The following is a 21192-nucleotide window of genomic DNA, read 5'->3' as shown; positions in this document are numbered from 1 at the left end:
GTATGCAGTTGTAGCGGTAACATAAGCCGTCGTTAGTGAGTGATATCAAGTTCGTCGAACACAAAGTTATTGATTGATGCAAAGTAATAGGCATGATCTGAAGCCGTACGTTAACAGGGTTGAGTGTGGTAGTCGTGTAGTTTCATACTGTTTAATAACGAGGGCCCAAACAACAAGGAAGTAGGCCTCTCTCCAGACGAACACAACGTTTGTACTGCATCACATCCTAGTCATCAGTTTCTAAAATGGGGTCGGGCTAAAAAAAAAAAAAAAAACGGCAACAAACAAACCAAAAAAAGAAAAGAAAGAAAATAACCTTATTTGTGGAGATAAGCATTCTCTACAAACGACCACGACGTGACAAGTTTCTGTTAGAAAGAAAAAAACAAAACAGAGGGGAATGCTGCCAACATGTTATAATAAACTCATATCATTACAACTGCTATTATTAACATATGAGTATAGTATTTTTTTTTGTTTTGTTACAGTGAATGTGTGTAGAGACGCCTGTGCACACTTACACACATGCATATCGACATGTACACAATCATGTACACGAGGCAAAGTGACAAAAATTCGGAACCGTGTTAAACGTGTAAGTACTGTGAATATTATGTACATTAAACAAGTCAAACATAAGGCAGAAAAAACAAAAAACAAAAATAAAAACTCAAGGGTGTGGGGAAATAAACTACAAAAATATATACATACACATTATATATGCATATATGATGCATATATACACACATAATGCTATACATATATACTGTATTTATATATACATTTACATATTACACACGGAATGTCCTCTAGATTGGCGGTAACCACGGTAACATGCGTTCTAGTCACCCTGTCCTAAAACAGAGGGATACCAGTTTTTTTATTTTTTTATTTAATATTTTAGTTTTGTCTTTTTTTCCTTTTTTTTTTTTTTCCTTTCTTCTCTCATATCATCATCATCGCTTTTTTGATTGGACAACTTCTACATACGCACTGAAAAGCTCTGTGTAATAGGTGGGTAGGTAAAAAAACGTCACTTGGAAAGGTAGAAAGAGTTGGAGACTTTTTCACAGCTCACTGCGCCCGCTGGCTGTGGCTTGGAGATGGAGGAGGTGGGTGGGTGGGGGGGGGGGGGTTGGGGGCGTTGCCTGTGTGGAGCTGGGTGGTTGGGGGTGGAAGAGTAGGGGGGGGGGGGTAGGGGAGGAGGGAGAGGGGGGGGTGGGGTGGTCGACACAGTGTTCACCCTCAGGTCCAGCCCAGTGGATGGGTGGGTTGGTGGGTTGGGGGGGCATTAAAGGCTTTAGTTCCAGATTCGGAGGAAACTGTCCCATGAGCCCGTGGCTACGGCCATGCCGTCGTCCGTCACGCCTAAGCAGCTCACCCTGTTGTCGTGACCCGCCAAGACACCTGCAGAGAGGGAGGGAGGGAGGGAGGGAGAGAGGGAGGGAGGGAGGGGAGAGAAAGAGAGAGGGAGGGAATAGGAGGTGGTTAGAAGTCTGTGTAAATATGCCATTTAGCTGACGCTTTTATCCAAAGTTGACTTACTTACATTGCAGTGACTGTATACATTTTTCAGTATATATGGTCCCAGGGGGGGGAATCGAACCCACAACCTAGCCACAGAGGACCACAAAACTGTGTCCAGACAAGGTTTCACAAACGGATGTCCTGACTGTAAGTAGAGCTTCAAATCGTACAAGACCGGAGCTTAAAGCCTGAAGACATCCAAGACATGTTTGAACTGTAGAAAATGGCCGCCGCTCCTTTATCAATTGCGCAACAACAACAAAGTCGCAGTGATGCGGAGGAACGAGAGAAGAAGAAGGCCACAGCTCCCTGAGAAGAGTGGAGCTGGAAAACTTGAGATACTATCAACAACAAGTATTTACTACAGTACTTCTGCCTCTGTAGAATACCTTTAATATTTCCAGAAATTAGCTTAGATCTTGCAGATCACCTGTGTTGTGTGTTTGTAAGACATTGAGGCCCAATAGTGAAGGGGAAGAAAGCGTGACGGAGCAGAGGCACAGTATTGAACAGGGAATGTCTCTAAAAAAAAAATGTACGCAGCTTTTAAACACAGATTCAGTAGGGATGACAGAAACAGCGAGAGAACGTAAAAAAGCAAGGGCTAAAAAACCCAACAAATATCTGGCTGGTTATTTCTGCAGACTGTCATTGAACAAGAGTATTGAGACACCGAAATGTTGTGTAGTTAGTTTGTGCCACACCTAAGAAAAATAAATAAATATTGATAGATATTCTCTTAGGAGTGTGCACAAACTACATATCATCGACTCGGTACTTCGCCCTTCGGCGTATGGGTTGTTGTTTCCTCTCCACTCCACCAGAAACGAGCTACAGAGAGTCGTGAGAACAGCACAGAAGATCACCGGCGCCCCCCTCCCCTCTCTGGAGGAGCTGTACAACACACGCTGTCTCAGGAGGGCCTCCAAGATCTCCAAGGACCCGACCCACCCTGGGCACGTACACTTTGTCAAGCTGCCCTCGAACAGGAGGTACAGGACCCCGGCCGCTAAGACAAACAGACTGAAGGACTGCTTCTACCACAGGGCCGTCAAGGCCCTGAAAACAGAAAAGGCCTAAGTTCTGGGCCCAGGACAGTCCGGACGGATTGTATGGCAGCTAGTGCTGAGGCACAAACATGTACATTTTCAAGCCTGCAAACTGTGACACTTTAAAATAATGTGAAAAAATACTTTTTGTGCAATATGACAACCCTAGTTGACTATCTGTGCAGTATAGTACAGTGGATTGTGTACATAGCCTTTATTGATGTAAACCAGCTCCTTACCTTCTTGTGATTTTATGCATCTATGCTTTTTCTAAAATGTGTTTTCTTTTTCCTTTCCTAACACCAGGGGAGCCACCCCTCCTAAATTTCGTTGTTTGGTACCTGTACTGTAGCAATGACAAATAAAGTCCATTCCATTCCACCAGGCTCGGGGCCAAGGGGCTACCCTTTTACCACCCCAAGACCTGGTTGAGGGGCTCACCCGGGCCATATTTCTGGACACCCCTCCAGAAGCCAAGTCATCTTCTCGTCATCTAATACCGACAGACCATGTACTTCGCCCTCAAGTTCAACGACAATAAAGTTGAATCTGATCTTATCTTATCTGGGTCAGACTCCAGTCCAGTGACAGTCCACTAAATAGATATACAGACAGACAGACAAGACAGATATCTGGGTCAGGCTCCGGTCCAGGCCGGTCCAGTCCAGTCCACTGACCTGCTCGCTCCGCCTTGAGGGTGTCCCACACGTTGCAGTTGAAGTCGTCGTAGCCCGCCAGCAGCAGACGGCCGCTCTTGGAGAACGCCACAGAGGTGATACCGCAGATGATGTTGTCGTGGGAGTACATCATCAGCTCCTGGTCGGCACGCAGGTCGAACAGACGACAGGTGGCGTCGTCGGAGCCCGTGGTGAAGGCGTTGCCGTTGGGGAAGAACTGAGAGAGGAGAGAGAGAGAGAGAGAGAGAGAGAGGAAAGAGAGAGAGAGAGAGAGAGAGAGAGAGAGAGAGAGAGAGAGAGAGAGAGAGAGAGAGAGAGAGAGAGGAAAGAGAGAGGAGAGGAGAGAGAGAGGAACAAAGGAAAGAAACAAAGGTTGGACTTCACAGAACTGGTCAGGGGAGGAAAGGTCCTTTGCTCAAAGCTCCGCAGTACAAATGACTTAAGTTCTGTCATTATTTACTTCAAAGTATTATCTTTACTTATTGCATTGTTTCAAATTCATTTTTGATTATACATATATTCTCAATCAATACATTTGGTAAGCAGAGTTCATTTGAGTACCCATAATGCCTTTCCTTGCTAGGACAATGTTTAGCACGTGTAACTTTGCCAGGCCTTTGTCAGGCCTGCTACTCACGCAGACGGCGTTGATGTCGGAGACGTGTCCGGTGAAGGACTGCCTGCACATGCCGTCCCTGACGTCCCACAGCTTGGACGAGGCGTCGCAGGCGCCCGACACGAAGGTCTTGAAGTCGGGGCTGAGGGACAGACTCATCACATCCCCGGTGTGGCCCGTGAAGACCGTGGCCTGCTGCCCAGTCTCGATGTCCCATAAAGCACTGGGGGAGAGAAGGAGAGAGAGGGGGGGTGAGGTGGTGGGACTCTTGATATATGGATGTGGGGGGAGGGGTGTGTGTGTATATATACTGTATATATATATATATATATATATATATATATATATATATATATATATATATATATATAAAACGCAACACTTTTGTTTTTGCTCCAATTTTCATCAATGATCTAAGACTTTTTCTATGTACGCAAAAGGCCTATTTCTCTCAAATACAGTACATCCAACCGGCCTCTATTCGGTTATATCTGTGTATATATACAGTATGGACGGGGAGGGGTGTATGTGTGTGTGTATGTGTATATCTCTAGTCACAGGAGAGGGCTGGGGTGTGTAGCACCTGTCCCCTAACGAACCAGGAGGACTGTCTCCACATTTATACACACCTAGAGTTAGGATTGTTCCAACACTAGATCTATTACATGTATTCTATAACTAAATACACTACAGATAAAACTCACCAGGTGGTGTCCCCAGAACTGGTGACGATCTGGTTGTCATCCAGGAAACGACAGCAGGACAGATAGCCTAAAACAACAAGGAGGTTTAGGATCAACCATGACATCCTGGAAGCAAACATTCATCCAGTACATCTGCCATCAGTCATCAGGTGGAGCATCCACCGGGCTTTCATGGATCCCGTAGGACTGATCCGGTGGAAAATAATATGGTCTTAACTAGGTGGCGCTATTGCTTACAGAAGGGGAGTCAAATGGAAAGGGATTCAAGCTTTGTCATTGTACAAGAAAAAGAGTACAACGAAAGGGATTTATGCTCTAGGCCAGGGGTCAGAGCTATTGAAGGAGACCCTGGAGCAATTAGGGGTTCAGTGTCTTGCTCAAGGACACTTCGACACGTGGCCAGCCGGGGTTTGAGCCGCCGAGCTGCCGACCTTGCGATGGTTAGACGCCGGCTCTACCGGCTGAGCCACAGCCGCCCACTTGGATGGAGGGGATTTTGGGACTTTTCAGAATTAAACGCAGTCTTAAAATAAGAGTCAATAAGAGTACATTTGTTTTCAATAACATTCACATGTACAATTTCTTCTCCCTGTATTGTGGGATTCCAGGGTTATCTAAGTGCTGATGAAGAATTTTGGGGAAGGGGAATTGATGGTGAAACGCTATATCCTCCTCTTCCGATGGCTCTCTATCCATCTATCTACCTACCTATCTATCCATCTATTTATCTATCTACCTACCTATCTATCTATCTATCTATCCATCCATCTATCCATCTCTCTCTCCATCTATCTATCCTCCTCTTCTTCTGGTTACCTGTGTGTCCCGGCAGCTCCCTGGTGACTCTCACGTTCCCCTCGCGGGTCTTCAGGCTGTAGATGGAGCAGATGTTGTCCAGGCCGCCGCACGCCACGTAGTTACCGGAGGGCGCGTAGGCGCAGGTCATCACCCAGGAGGAGCGCAGCGGGATGGCGTGCATCTGAGGAACACGCAGCAGTTAGCATGCTAGAATGCTGTCTATGTACATACAGACAGATACTAGATAGAGAGACAGATAGATAGAGATAGATAGATAGAGACAGAGAGAGATAGATAGATAGATAGATAGATAGATAGGAGAGATAGATAGAGAGAGAGATAGATAGGAGAGATAGATAGAGAAATAGAGAGATAGATAGATAGAGAAATAAAGAGATAGCTGGATAGATAGAGAAATAAAGAGATAGATGGATAGAGATATAGAGAGAGAGATAGAGAAATAAAGAGATAGATAGGTAGATAGAGAGATAGATACTTCATTGATCCCCGAGGGGAAATTAAGGCGTTATAGCAGCTCACAAACTATAACAACAAAATAAACTGACAAAACATTAAGAGAATAAAATAAAATTAGACATCAGTAACAACAGTCCAGTGTGATCTAACATCCCCCAGCGTGACTGATCACCTGTGTCCCCTCTGTGTGATCTAACATCCCCCAGCGTGACTCTGATCACCTGTGTCCCCTCTGACCATCATATGGATCTGATCACCTGTGTCCCCTCTGACCATCATATGGATCTCTCTCCAGTGTCTCTGTAATGTGGTGTTTGATGCACTGGTGTAATGGCTTAGTCCTACTGTAATTGACCCAAGGGGAGAAATAAATAAAGTTTTGCGCCGGTTAGCTCCAATATCACTCAGGGCAGTGAAATGTGACACAGAGCAGAGGAGAACCCAGGGACAAAGAGATGTTGTAGCCAGTACTGGAAATGTCGTGTTTCTCTCAAAAGGAAGAAGAAGATTTTGTCATTGCACAACGAGATGTATTTTATTTTAGGCAAAGGGGGTCAGAGCCATTGAAGGCGACCCTGGAGCAATTAGGGGGTTCAGTGCCTTGCTCAAGGACACCTCGACGCGTGGCCAGCCGGGGTTCGAACCGCTGAGCTGCCGAGCTTGCGATCATTAGACGCCGGCTCTACCGGCTGAGCCACAGGCGCGCCCCTTGATGGTGTCCTCATTGAAAGTGTGCTTGTTGGGAGAGTTTGCGATGCAGTGCATTGTGGGTCTCTCACCTTGTTTGTTGTGTAGCTGTCCCAGATGATCAGCTTGCCATCTTGGGAGGCGCTGACGAGTAACCTGGAGGCAGAAGAAATTATGTAAACACCTGGAATATGTTTAACACTAGAACAGCCATGAGGGGTCATTTGTGAGTAAAGAAAGATGTTATATCTTTGCACTCAATGAAATTTCCTAGATATATGCGTTCTACCACCCGGTATCCTTACATTTTCAAAATCACATCAGGATAAGCTAGTATAAAGCTGTTTTGCCGTTTTTCTGTGTAGGAAGCAGGCTAATTTACAAGTGGCCAACTAGTGGTCGTTGTGTGTAAATAGCAGATTTACATTCAAAAGAGGGCGGCTCTTTCAGTAGGTAAAAATGCACGGCTGTTCTCGTGTTAAAGATTGTGACCAGTCAACATACTGCTATAGCATATCTTAAAAACAAAAAAACAATGTTTTTTTTTTTAAGCATATCATGCAAAAATGACGCAAGCATAAATGCTGCATCTTCCAAAGCAGCTTAAATGCAGTGTGACCTCCTCCTCTCCCCCCCCACCCCCCCCTTCCTCCCCCCACCATCACCCCCACCCCCCTCCCCCCTCTGCTGGGAGACCCCTCATGCCAGGACCGCTGTGAGAGCCGCCCAGGACCACTTTGGATGTGCCGTTTCATGTAATATTCATTACCCCAGATATCTGAAAGGCTCTACAGTCAAGAGGGGGGTAGGGAGGGAGGGGGGGGGGGAGAGAGAGAGAGAGAGTGAGAGAGAGAGAGGGAGAGAGAGAGGGGGAGTGGGAGAGAGAGAGAGAGAGAGAGGGGGAGAGAAAGATAGAGACAGAGAGAGACACAGAGACAGAGGGAGGAAGAGAAAGGGAGAGAGAGAGAGAAAGAGAGAGAGGGAGGGAGTGAGAGAGTGAGAGACAGAGAGAGGAAGAGAAAGAGGGAGGAAGAGAAAGGGAGAGAGAGAGAAAGGGAGAGAGAGAGAAAGAGAGAGACAGAGAGGGGGGAAGAGAAAGGAATAGAGAGCAAGAGAAGAGAGGGATGGAAGGGTAAAAAAGGAGAGAACAGGCAGGGAGGGAGGGAGGGAGGGAGGAACAGGGAAAAGAAAAGAAAGAAGGCTGAGGAGGAGGGATAAAGAGAATGAGGACAGCCCCGCCCCTCCTCCCCCCAAACCCCCCCTCCCCCTCCTGCCACCCTCCGCTCCTGTTCCCTTCTCTCCAGCAGATAGGAAGTGGGTTGGCACTCCTCTGCAGCGAGCCGAACGCCGCACAATAAAGGAGAGAGCTGTGCCGCCGCTGAAATGTCAACTGCTGTATATAAAATAAACACAGGCTGTTTGTCCTCCAGGTGGTTCACCCAGAGGGCACCCGCCATTCCCTCTCAAAGTATTGTGGGAAAAACAGCAAGAATATACGTAGCCGCTCCCGCTTACTAAAGGCTAGGCGTTTGGTAGGTTGACATTGGGTACACATGCTAACTAAATACTTCACATTTTGTAGGCCCTATCCTAAGTCCCAAGCCATTTAAAAACACAGACTCTCAACCCCAACCACTAACATAATCAGTCAGCGAATATCAATGAAACTATGACAACAGGTTCAGTTGGGGAAAATGTGCAGCTGCGTTTGACTACAAATTGCTTAATCCTTTTCTAACAGCGTCAGGACGTTTGTCAGATGTAACTGACAGTAATTCTCTGCGGCCGTGATCTGTTTGGGCCAAAGGTTCTGTCCAAAACACTGAGGTGGAGCAGCTAGTGTCACAATATGAGACATATTATGAAGAACAGCAGCAGCAGCAGTAGTAGTAGTAATTGGGCCGGTTTCACAGACAAGGCTTAAGCCCAGTCCTGGATTTGTCATATCAGTTTTGTATGAAGCCTTTTCTATAGAGTATATGTACCTGTTTATTTTTTATGAATGCCATGTTCATAATTGTATGCTCTCGAAAAATACAATAAACAGGTAAAGTAAAAAAAAAAGAAAAAAGCCTAGTCCTGGACTAAATCACACTTTCAATGTAAAATCTCCACTGAAGATGGTTTTTATTCTAGGGTTCTAGGCTTAGGCCTGGTCTGTGAAACCGGGCTGTAGTGGTGTAGTACTAGAGTCCCAGACCTGGAGTCCGTGCTCCAGTGCATTGTGGTATAGTAGTAGTGGTATAGTAGTAGTAGTAGTAGTAGTGGTATAGTAGTAGTAGTAGTAGCAGTAGTAGTAGTAGTAGTAGTAGTAGTAGTAGCAGTAATAGTAGTAATAGTAGTAGTAGTAGTAGTAGTAGTAGTAGTAGTAGTACAGTAATAGTAGTAGTACATACCTCGTGTCCGAGCTCCAGTGCATTGTGGTATAGAAGTGGTATAGTTGTGGTATAGTAGTAGTAGTAGTAGTACAGTAGTAGTAGTACAGTAGTAGTAGTACAGTAATAGTACATGCCCTGAGTCTGTGCCCCAGTGCATTGTGGTATAGTAGTAGTATAGTGGTACATACCTGGAGTCGGTGCCCCAGTGCATTGCATAGATCTTGGCCAGGTGACCCCTGAGCGTACGTCGCGTCCTCATCTGTATCCGGCCCACTGAGTCCAGACCCGCTGTGATCTGCAGAGACACCCGGGCCAGAACCACAACCACAATCAGAACCACAACCACCATCAGAACCACAACCACCATCAGAACCACAACCACCATCAGAACCACAACCACCATCAGAACCACAACCACAATCAGAACCACAACCACAATCAGAACCACAACCACCATCAGAACCACAATCAGAACCACAACCACCATCAGAACCACAATCAGAACCACAACCACCATCAGAACCACAACCACAATCAGAACCACAACCACAATCAGAACCACAACCACCATCAGAACCACAACCACAATCAGAACCACAACCACAATCAGAACCACAACCACCATCAGAACCACAACCACAATCAGAACCACAACCACCATCAGAACCACAACCACAATCAGAACCACAACCACCATCAGAACCACAACCACAATCAGAACCACAACCACAATCAGAACCACAACCACCATCAGAACCACAACCACCATCACAATCAGAATGTTATTACATCCAACGTACGGGTACACAAGAGTAAAATTATTAGGCTCAGGTTCTTCGACATTGGCATTGCAGCAGGATACGAAATCAACAATAATAGAATAATAAAGTAAAATAAATAAGGTAAGTAAAAAAATAAAACATGGGACACCATCAGCATAACCGTACGTAGTCGTCATGCAGTCAGTCAGTCAGTCAGTCAGTCAGTCCATCTACTCTCTGAAGTGGAGCTCAAACCAGAGACGTCACTGTGTTTCTATCATAGCTCAGGTGATATCAGGTCCTATTTTAATCAAAACCAAGAGTCTAGAGTTGCAGGGTAAGACGACTAAAACCACATTGTGATCTCAGGTGATCGATATGAGTGATTGTCGATATACAAGTGTGCTTTCTTAAAGCACGAGGGGAGTATTTAGTAAACGTTAACCTGGCACCCTGGTGACTGGCCATGCTTATGAATAACCAGTGCTTGTTTATGTACAGTGTGTACAGCACAAGACAGATTCCCTCTCACAGGCTTATCAAGTGTAATGTGTCCATCTATCTGATTGAATAGGGCCCACAAGGTCATTTCCATGCAGACAGCGGTACATGCTAATGTATTCTATGTTAAACATTTATACACAAGTGAAAGGGGAGGTAGTGGTGGCCTAGTGGATAGTGAGGTGGAGTGGTGACCAGAAGGTCATGAGTTCAAATCCCATCTGGGAAACACCACCACTAACTAGTGTGTCCTTGAGTAAAGCACTTAGCCCTAAGTTACTCCAGGGAAACTGTCCCTGTAATCTCTAATTGAAAGTCGCTCTGGATAAAAGTGTGTGCTAAAAATAAAAAATGTAAAAGTGAATGTGTAGATTCCCACACCTTCTGAAACATCAAATTCAAGCACCTTTCAAGCACCTTTCAAGGACTTTCAAGACTCAATTCCCTCAAATTCAAGGACCCAACACGGCATAGTTTGAGACAGATCTAGATAAGAATTTATATAATAGGAACTATCCGCTCAGACAACAATTAAAAAGAGAGGCTTGAATGTGTGTGAAACTTTTAAGACCTTGATTTCTTTTTCTCAAATTCACAAACTCTCAAGGATTCCAAGGACCCGTGACTTACCTGAGACAGAGTGGAGTCACTACAGGCTTTCCTGGCATCCTGTAACACAACCAACAAAACAAACAGTCAGTCAACAATTACAGACAGACACTGAGATACTATCCCCATGTCCAAGCCCTTTAAAAACACAGACTCTCAACCCAACCACTAATATAATCGGTCAGTGGATATCAAAGAAACTATGACAACAGGTTCGGTTGGTAAAAATGTGCAGCTGCGTTTGACTACAAATTGCTTAATCCTTTTCTCACAGCGTCAGGACGTTTGTCAGATGTAACTGACAGTAATTCTCTACGGCTGTGATCTGTTTGGGCCAAAGTTTCTGTCCAAAACACTGGGGTGGAGCAGCTAGTGTCACATCGTTAGCCTCATAGCATAATTCAAAGTTCATATAATTCCCAAGTTCACATTCTCAAGTCATATTCTGGCCAAATTGAGATACCTACTCTCCTCTACTCTCCTAACACTGCTGATTCACTACAGCGTTATGTGCCTATGCCATCAGCCTATCAGAATGCTTGTTGTTACATTCCAAAATCACTATCTGCCCAAGTCATCTCTTTGACACTACATACAAAGATGGCTCGGCTCACCACAAGTGAAGCATGACTTCACGGCAATTATGCTATGAGGCTAACGGCATGGGGAACAGCAGTGGTAGTGGTAGTGGTAGTGGTAGTAGTAGTAGTAGTAGTAGTAGTAGTAGTAGTAGTAGTAGTAGTAGTAGTAGTAGTAGTAGTAGTAGTAGTAGTAGTAGTAGTAGTAGTAGTAGTAGTAGTAGTAGTAGTAGTAGTAGTAGTAGTAGTAGTAGTAGTAGTAGTAGTAGTAGTAGTAGTAGTAGTAGTAGTAGTAGTAGTAGTAGTAGTAGTAGTAGTAGTAGTAGTAGTAGTAGTAGTAGTAGTAGTAGTAGTAGTAGTAGTAGTAGTAGTAGTAGTAGTAGTAGTAGTAGTAGTAGTAGTAGTAGTAGTAGTAGTAGTAGTAGTAGTAGTAGTAGTAGTAGTAGTAGTAGTAGTAGTAGTAGTAGTAGTAGTAGTAGTAGTAGTAGTAGTAGTAGTAGTAGTAGTAGTAGTAGTAGTAGTAGTAGTAGTAGTAGTAGTAGTAGTAGTAGTAGTAGTAGTAGTAGTAGTAGTAGTAGTAGTAGTAGTAGTAGTAGTAGTAGTAGTAGTAGTAGTAGTAGTAGTAGTAGTAGTAGTAGTAGTAGTAGTAGTAGTAGTAGTAGTAGTAGTAGTAGTAGTAGTAGTAGTAGTAGTAGTAGTAGTAGTAGTAGTAGTAGTAGTAGTAGTAGTAGTAGTAGTAGTAGTAGTAGTAGTAGTAGTAGTAGTAGTAGTAGTAGTAGTAGTAGTAGTAGTAGTAGTAGTAGTAGTAGTAGTAGTAGTAGTAGTAGTAGTAGTAGTAGTAGTAGTAGTAGTAGTAGTAGTAGTAGTAGTAGTAGTAGTAGTAGTAGTAGTAGTAGTAGTAGTAGTAGTAGTAGTAGTAGTAGTAGTAGTAGTAGTAGTAGTAGTAGTAGTAGTAGTAGTAGTAGTAGTAGTAGTAGTAGTAGTAGTAGTAGTAGTAGTAGTAGTAGTAGTAGTAGTAGTAGTAGTAGTAGTAGTAGTAGTAGTAGTAGTAGTAGTAGTAGTAGTAGTAGTAGTAGTAGTAGTAGTAGTAGTAGTAGTAGTAGTAGTAGTAGTAGTAGTAGTAGTAGTAGTAGTAGTAGTAGTAGTAGTAGTAGTAGTAGTAGTAGTAGTAGTAGTAGTAGTAGTAGTAGTAGTAGTAGTAGTAGTAGTAGTAGTAGTAGTAGTAGTAGTAGTAGTAGTAGTAGTAGTAGTAGTAGTAGTAGTAGTAGTAGTAGTAGTAGTAGTAGTAGTAGTAGTAGTAGTAGTAGTAGTAGTAGTAGTAGTAGTAGCGGTAGCAGTAGTAATTACTAGACTGGAACAACACAGTCGTGCACACGTGACGCTTGCATGCAGATGGTGGTAGAATCAATATATATCTATAAACAATCAATATATCTATAAAGAATTATAACTGCTGACCAGATGTACAGTACATATCATATCAGACGCTGATCTGAGACAACAGTCTTTTAGTGTCATCACTGTTCCATCATGTTTCTCCGGCAATCCAGCTACAGTAGATATTGTGTGTACGTGTACACACACACACACACACACACACACACACACACACACACACACACACACACACCCGTATCTGGTTGCGTAGCTGCTCTGCCTCCTGCCGTAGCTGCTCCAGCTCGCTCATGGCTGTGTGATGCTCAGGCTGACGCTCCGCTGGAAAACTGAGGAGAGAAAAAACAACAGACCAGCTGACACCTGCATCACACACAGAGAGACAGAGAGACACACACACGCATACACACAGACAGACAGAGACACACACACACAGACAGACGCGCACACACAGGGGCGGCTGTGGAGCAGGAGGTAGAGTCGGCGTCTAATGATCGCATTAGGTTCGAGCACCGACTGCCCACATGTCAAAGTGTCCTTGGGCAAGACACTGAACCCCAAATGTGTGTGTGAATGAGAGGCCGTTGTAAAGCGCTTTGGAATAAGGCGCTATATAAGTCAGTCCATTTACCGTTTACACACAAACACAGACACACGCACACAGAGACACAGACACACACACAGAGACAGACAGACAGACAGACAGATCAGTTATACAGCCAGCCAGCCAGACAGACAGACAGATCAGTTATACTGCCGGACAGACAGGCAGACAGACCAGTTATACAGACAAACAGACAGAGACAGAGATCAATTATACAGCCGGACAGACAACTCGGCCTGCCTTCAGAAGGAGCCCTTCCATACAACAAACAGGGACTTCCTGTGGCTGGGCTGACTTCCTGTGGCTGTGGCTGTTTCAGCCTGAGCAGAGGGGCGTCCGCCACACCTCTCTACCCAGGACCCAAGCACTGCTGGCGGAGGCCCTCTGCCTCTTCAAACACCCCCTCTCTGGTTCAAACACCCCCTCTCTGGTTCAAACACCCCCTCTCTGGTTCAAACGCCCCCTCTCTGGTTCAAACGCCCCCTCTCTGGTTCAAACGCCCCCTCTCTGGTTCAAACACCCCTGGTCTGGTTCAAACACCCCTGGTCTGGATCAGAAGGTCCTCCACCTCCCCTGGTCTGGATCAGAAGGTCCTCCACCACCCCTGGTCTGGGTCAGAAGGCCCTACACCCCTGGTCTGGTTCAGAAGGTCCACCACCCCTGGTCTGGTTCAGAAGGCTCTACACCCCTGGTCTGGTTCAACAGGCTCTACTACACCCCTGGTCTGGTTCAGAAGGCTCTACTACACCCCTGGTCTGGGTCAGAAGGTCCTCCACCTCCCCTGGTCTGGTTCAGAAGGCCCTACACCACCCCTGGTCTGGTTCAGAAGGCCCTCCACCACCCCTGGTCTGGTTCAGAAGGTCCTCCACCACCCCTGGTCTGGTTCAGAAGGTCCTCCACCACCCCTGGTCTGGTTCAGAAGGCCCTACACCTCTCCTGGTCTGGATCAGAAGGCCCTACACCACGCCCGCCTTTGACCTTTCCACTCAATCAGCCTTTGTGTTTTCGTATTGTGCTGTTCGAGCCCTGCCAATGATGTGTAACGTACTGTAGGGAGGGGACCGTTTATACACATGACCATGTCCTGGTAGTCTCTCTGTGTGTGTGTGTGTGTGTGTGTGTGTGTTTGTAAGTGTGTGAGTGTGTGTACGTGAGAGAGAGAGGGAGAGAGTGTGTGTGTGAAGGTGTATGTGAGAGAGAGAAGGAGAGAGTGTGCGTGTGAGGGTGTGTGTGTGTGTGTGTGTGTGTGTTGTTGCCACTTCCTTTACCTAGGGGACCCAGAATGTGGGTCACGGGGCACTTACACACTCCTCAGAAATATTTAGCGCGCCAGTCCCCCCCCTCAGACCCCCCCATGACCCCCAGCCTCCCGAGACCCCCCCCCCACAGACCCCCCCCTCATCCTCCACAGCAGGGTGCAGCATGCTGTCCAGATGCATCCCCGGATTAATGTTTCAATTTTATTTCTATAATTTATCCATTAGGCCTGGGGCCTGTAGTTCTGTAGTTCGTCCACACAAAGGATAAAACATTTTAGTACACATCGTACATAGTAAACACCCATTATTAAGCTTCCATAGTAGCTCAAATGTGTGTTTAAATTCAGTGGTCATTGGTATCATTTTTGGAAGCTTTATGAGTAATGGACTGCACTTATATAGTGCCTTTATCCAAAGTGCTTTACAACGGCCTCTCATTCACCCATTCACACACACATTCACACACCAATGGCGGCCAAGCTACCATGCAAGGCGCAGGCCGGCCCGCTCACTGGGAGCAATTTAGGGTTCAGTGTCTTGCCCAAGGACACGAGCGGGAGTTCGAACCGCCGATCTGCCAACCTTGCGATCATTAGACGGCGGCTCTACCTCCTGCGCCACAGCCGCCCGTAAGTAAGCGTTGTATTTTACATGCTTTATTTCCATTGCAGTACACCGAGTTTCCACCACACATTCATTTGCATACATTTACACACACTACAGCACCAGCTTCTCATGCAAAAGCTACACTATCCAAAACACACAAATACAGTTTGTGCCACTGCTGGCCGGGACAACAAAATACATCTCCTCTCCTCTTTTTTTATCAGACAGTGCTGCATTGGCCAACAATAACACAGTGGGAAATGCTTCTGAGTGGGAGTGATGCTTTTGGGAGTGATGCTTTTGGCTGGGAGTGAGGCTTCTAGATGGGAGTGATGCTTCTTGCTGGCAATACGTCTGCCAGTACACCTGCTGACTCCAGCCCCCCCGTAGAGACCTCTAGGCCAGCCTCAGTCAGCTGTGACGTGGTGGTGGTGCGTTACTGCAATCTGCTCCTCCAACAAATGTAATCCACAATATACAACACAGCACCGGCTACTAAATAAGCTCGCTCCGTTTTAAACCGTCGGTTCGTACTGTGAGGTGTAAGCCGTGATTGTGTGAAATTGTCAGAAGCTCAAAGCTCAAACAAGCTAGCAGCCACGGGGACGTCGGATTTTTCTGACACAAATTAAGCCTTGTTATAACTAAACTAAAACACGTTCCTCTGTGGAGATTCTCCATCGAACATGCAACGCAGTAGAGGATGAAACCTAAACGGTGTCCGCTACCAAGAGGTCAAAGGCCGGGTCTAACTGTCGAAATGAAAACATGTGTTCTAGTTCTCTTTTTTTCTATAAATGAACGTCCCCCGCTCCTGATTGAATGACACTCAAACAAACCAACAAATGTCTGAGAGACAGATACCGTTAACACAGCAGCCTCCCCCCAGTCTAGTGGTAGTGGTGTTGGAGGAGGGGTGGAGGGGTGATTTGGGGGTGGGAGTTAGGGGGGGGCACAGAGACAGTTAACAGCCTCCCCCCAGTCTAGTGGTGTTGGAGGGAGGGGGGGAGGGGAGGAGGGAGGGAGGGAGTGGCAGAGAGACAGTTAACAGCCTCCCCCCAGTCTAGTGGTAGTGGTGTTGGAGGGGGGTGCGGGGGGGGCACAGAGACAGTTAACAGCCTCCCCCCAGTCTAGTGGTAGTGGGGGGAGGGAGGGCGGGGGTGGCAGAGAGACAGGGGTGACAGAGGGGAGGTCTGCGCTGGCTCTCTATTGTTTACAGTGTGGCAGCGCTGCTTGGCACCACCTCAGGCCTGGCCCTCTCTGCTGTCTGTCCCTCACTGATGACATCACCACCCCTCCTCTCTCTGTCCCTCAGTGATGACATCATCACCACCCCTCCTCCTCCTCTCTGTCCCTCACTGATGACATAACAACTCTCTCTCCTCTCTGTCCCTCAGTGATGACATCACCCCCCCTCTCTCCTCTCTCTGTCCCTCAGTGATGACAACCCCCCCCCCCACACACACACACACACACACAAGCAAACAAACATGCAAATCTGCATATTGAAACACACAGTTCACAATCTGTATACTCTCTCACACACAGAGTGTGGATACACACACAGACAACTAAATCCCACCCCTCCCCCCTCACACACACACACACACACACACACACACAGGTTAAAGCAGGATAGTCTGTGGTAATTCATCCAGGTGTCCTCAAAGCGACTTCTGTTAGGTATATCACATGTACGTCACATGCTACCACGGTGTGTCTCAGGACAGGGGCTCCATTTGAACAAGTAGGCTAATGGATTAGGGTGGTATGGTTCCACTTTGTCTCTGACAGTAACCTAAGCATACCAGTCTGACCTACCTGTGTGTCCTCATACTGTCACACCCCCTCACCTTACTACACCTCCTCTATGGGAAGGTCAGGCTTAGCTAAGGGTCAGGCTTAGCTAGGGGTCAGGCTTAGCTAAGGGTCAGGCTTAGCTAGGGGTCAGTTAAGGGTTAGGCTTAGTTAAGGGTTAGTTAAGGGTCAGGCTTAGTTAAGGGTCAGGCTTAGTTAAGGGTCAGGCTTAGTTAAGGGTCAGGCTTAGCTAGGGGTCAGGCTTAGCTAGGGGTCAGGCTTAGTTAAGGGTCAGGCTTAGCTAAGGGTCAGGCTTAGCTAAGGGTCAGGCTTAGCTAAGGGTCAGGCTTAGCTAAGGGTCAGGCTTAGCTAATAGTTAGTTAATGTCAGACTTAGTTAAAGGGCAGACTAGTTAAGGGGCAGACTAGTTAAGGGTTAGGCTTAGTTAAGGGTTAGTTAAGGGTCAGGCTTAAAGGTTTTTAGTTTCGTTTCATATTCCTGTAATGGATCCTCGAAATATTGTCAACTGATCCATGTTTTTCTAGTAACAGAGTCCCAGGTGAGTTATGATGATATGGCTGACAGGATGGGTCTGTTTTTAGTGTTATTTAATATAAAACCACTGATATTGAAAGTCAAAATGCTGTCCTGTGTGTGTACGAATGGGAACTTAGCGACACTGTGATTTCCTTATTCTTTCACTGTGACTGGTTTAGAAATCTCATATATCAGATTTTTTGTGAATAGTATGTGTGTGTGAGAGAGAGAGAGAGACAGAGACAGAGACAGAGAGAGAGAGAGAGAGAGAGAGAGAGAGAGAGAGAAAGTTGCTCAACTTAAAATTAGGAGATAAATCTAGCTGTGGAAAGGTGAACGTGGCTTCAGTGTGTGAAAAGGAAAGGAGGGCAGCTCCACCAGGTGTAAACTTGTTCAGTCCACAGAATGACAATTCCAAACATCTGGAGAATGGCGGAAACTGAAACAGGTGAGGTTCAGGTAGCCAAATTATTTCCTGGGAGTCTCATAGTCATATCGCACATCATATCTCTACTTTGATGAAGTGTCGAGGTAAGGGGAGAGAGAATACCTTGAATGTTTTACAGCGGTCCTATGAAAAATGTAGGCCTAGTATTTCAGAAATAAGATATCAAACCGACTAAATCATTTACCACCTTTTCACAAACCTACGACTGCAATTATAACCACCAATCCTTACTAAATATTAGCCCAGCGCATGTTCTTTCATTTTTTTGACTGTAACTGTATTGCAGGTCAAAGTTTGCATATGATAACAGCAATGCAAATGCTGTTTACTCTTAACAGCTCTCTCATTACCTCACTGGTCTGCTGGGAGACCTTATTAAACCTGGCCTGTCAGGATATTGCTGGGAACCGTGTACGCATGCATTGTGTGCAGGCAGATGTAACCATAAAACGCAAGTTGACTATCTATCTATCTAATCATAATTGGGACTAGGTCTATAAAATGGACACATTCTCTGAGAGAGGTTACAGCTCAACCTGTCCACACACTTCCACACACACACACACACACACACACACACACACACACACACACACACACACACACACACACACACACACACACACACACACACACACACACAACACACACAATCTGTCACTGTTGTAGCAACATGTATCATTTAATGGTCCGGGTTCACAAGGTTTAAGCCTAATTCTAGACTAAAAAAGCAACATCTAGGTCTATTGAGATTTTGTTTTAGATTGAAAGTGTGATTTAGCCTAGAACCAGGGCTAGGCTTAGGGACAAGCCTCGTCTGTGGATGTGAAAACGACTCTAAGATGATCGTCTTCAGAATACAAAAGCTGTGACAGAATTGTTGCTCTAAAATTGCTCTAAAATAAAATAAAAGATTTCTCTTTTTTGGAAATGTTACAATGTAACATGTCATATTTCCATTGGACAGGCCTGTAGCAGACCTATTCCAGGACCGATGTAATAGGCTAGTCTATGCGCCCCTACAAGTTGCCGCTCGAATGAAGGAGGCAGAATGTCATCTATAATTGATTAATGTAAAAAAACAAAAAAAAACATATTCCACATATGAACCTATGAGCTAATTAAACACACACACACACACACACATCTAACCCAGCCCCAGCCTTTCCTGGGTGTATTCGGTGGTGATGTGACAGTCACACAACACAAGGCCGCATTTTCATTTTCATACCCGAGAGAAAACCTTACCCCAGCCAAGCCAGACTGCATTAACACAACATAATAATAATAACCTATTAAATGCATTAAACACCGTGCATTTACACATTTGCTTATTTATTTATTATCACATCAATCCCTCCCCCCCCTCCACCCTAAATGTTGTGCAACATTGTTACCAAACACAAAACAAAGGCCTGGACATCAAACCGTGTTTGTCAACCCAAAGCAGGAAATAAAACAGAAAGAAAATAGTCCCAGATAGATTAGGCTCCGGTTCTTACCTGAATAATAAGGTCCAATCTCCAATCTCTGTCACTAATAGTCCGTCTTCAGATGGTGTTCATGGCCCCAGCTGTGGAGGAGATTTGCAAGATATTAATTTTAAGGACAATTTTGTGCAGATTTAAAGGGACACTGGTTACAGTGTTACAACTCGAGCTCAGGGTTTGACTCGATGTTTCACCCAGGCGCAGTTCTCGTTCTTCCACACCACACCCAATGGGGTGCGTTCGTCAACTCGCACTCGAGAGTTCCCACACCACACTGGGCTCCGACGTCATAAAGGGAGCGAGTAATTCGATTGGACAAGAGGCGTTCCGCGAGTGGCGGGCAGGTTTCCCGGGGCGCGTTTACGAACGCAGCCATGAAGACAGTGGGAACATGGCAACAAGCCCGGGCTTGAGGGGTGCACTCCGGGAAACGCCGTGCGTTTTCCCCGAACTAATCCCCGATAATACGTTAATACTGACGCCTAACACGATCCCTTGACTTATGTTAGTGATTTTTATTCTTCTTATGTGACTATAAAACCGTTTTTTAAAGCAGAATAGGCAGATCGACCGTGTGGCAATAGCTCTGCTCAACCCACAGTGTGAATGGTAGAGTCTGTCTCTCTCTCAACAGAAAAGAAACAGAATCTGGGATATACAGGAAACTAATTATTATGTAGTAGGTTAACTGTAATATCTAGTATAGCCTATAATATAATCGGATAATAATATAATCCGTTTATAAATTAGATCAATCAGAGTGTTTGATAGCAAAGCCTATCCCCTGATCTCGCAGGCTCCAGTGGTTGCAGTGAGAGGCACAGTCCAACACACTGTCAGGAAATCACTACTTTCCTATTAATTAGTGTCATAATTAGTCCTAATTTAGTCTTATCATAATGCATACTTCAATTGATGGATAATACATCATGCATTGCCTACTTGCTGTGCAATAACTTCCAAGTAATAATATTATACTATAGTATAGCCTATGTTTTGTAAAAATAGGCTATAACTAGATGTTCCTTATTTAATTAATTACATTATTAATACATTTTCATCAAGTCCACTGATGAGGCACACTGTTGCATGTCCATATTGAGGCTGGCCCTATAGACTTGCATCTGTTACTAATTCATGATTATCCAGATATTTCCTATAGTTCTGTAGTATAGTACAAAAAACAGTTCCATTGGGATACCCATTTGAGACACACGCACATATTTCAAAAAGTAAGTATTTAGTGTCGGCTACACAAGGGGTTCAGTAAACCCTTAGATCTGGGTACAGAAGAAGAACTACATGACAGTAGATGTTTGAAACGGTTAAGAGACCTTTCAATCCTAGCCATATCTTCTGAGGAGATTCTGAGAGATGCAGGAGAGAATCTGCATCAATAAAAAGGCTGAAAGAGGTTCATATTATTTCTGTAATTCCTGGATGCTGCAGCCAGCCAGGCTAGTGTGTGTCTGGTCTGGTCCTGGTGTCAGGGAGTAAAGCAGCAACAGACTTAACTTGAAAAGGATTTTTTCCTCCATTAGGACATGATGAATTTTTAATGGGAGCCAATGAAAGGGAGCAGTAGGAAAGGCTTTTCCTCGTCTCTCTCCAAGAGCTACAATCAATGACGGAGAGATGAAAGTTACCCAGCCCCTCCGTTTCCCCTTTGGAATGGCATGGGGGGTCAGGTTAAG

The 21192-nt window shown here is 45.3% G+C and overlaps 1 protein-coding gene across 1 annotated transcript; it reads right to left on the bottom strand.

Annotated features, from left to right (window-relative positions):
- Positions 1-1144: 1144 nt before the first annotated feature.
- LOC308159043 (guanine nucleotide-binding protein subunit beta-4) lies at positions 1145-19599 on the bottom strand. The gene is made up of 10 exons (XM_080532790.1): positions 19511-19599; positions 12993-13086; positions 10806-10844; positions 9102-9208; positions 6628-6691; positions 5390-5552; positions 4574-4640; positions 3891-4092; positions 3254-3470; positions 1145-1407 (listed from the first exon to the last, which is right to left on the bottom strand). Exons 2-10 carry the CDS (start codon positions 13047-13049, stop codon positions 1301-1303), a joined length of 1023 nt encoding a protein of 340 aa, XP_080388916.1. The 5' UTR covers positions 13050-13086; positions 19511-19599; the 3' UTR covers positions 1145-1300.
- Between the last annotated feature and the right edge of the window lie 1593 nt (positions 19600-21192).

The sequence above is a fragment of the Nansenia antarctica genome, assembly GCF_963989245.1.
Source record: "Nansenia antarctica genome assembly, chromosome: 1".
Taxonomy (NCBI): Eukaryota; Metazoa; Chordata; class Actinopteri; order Argentiniformes; family Microstomatidae; genus Nansenia; species Nansenia antarctica.
This window is presented reverse-complemented; position numbering and strand designations above follow the sequence as displayed.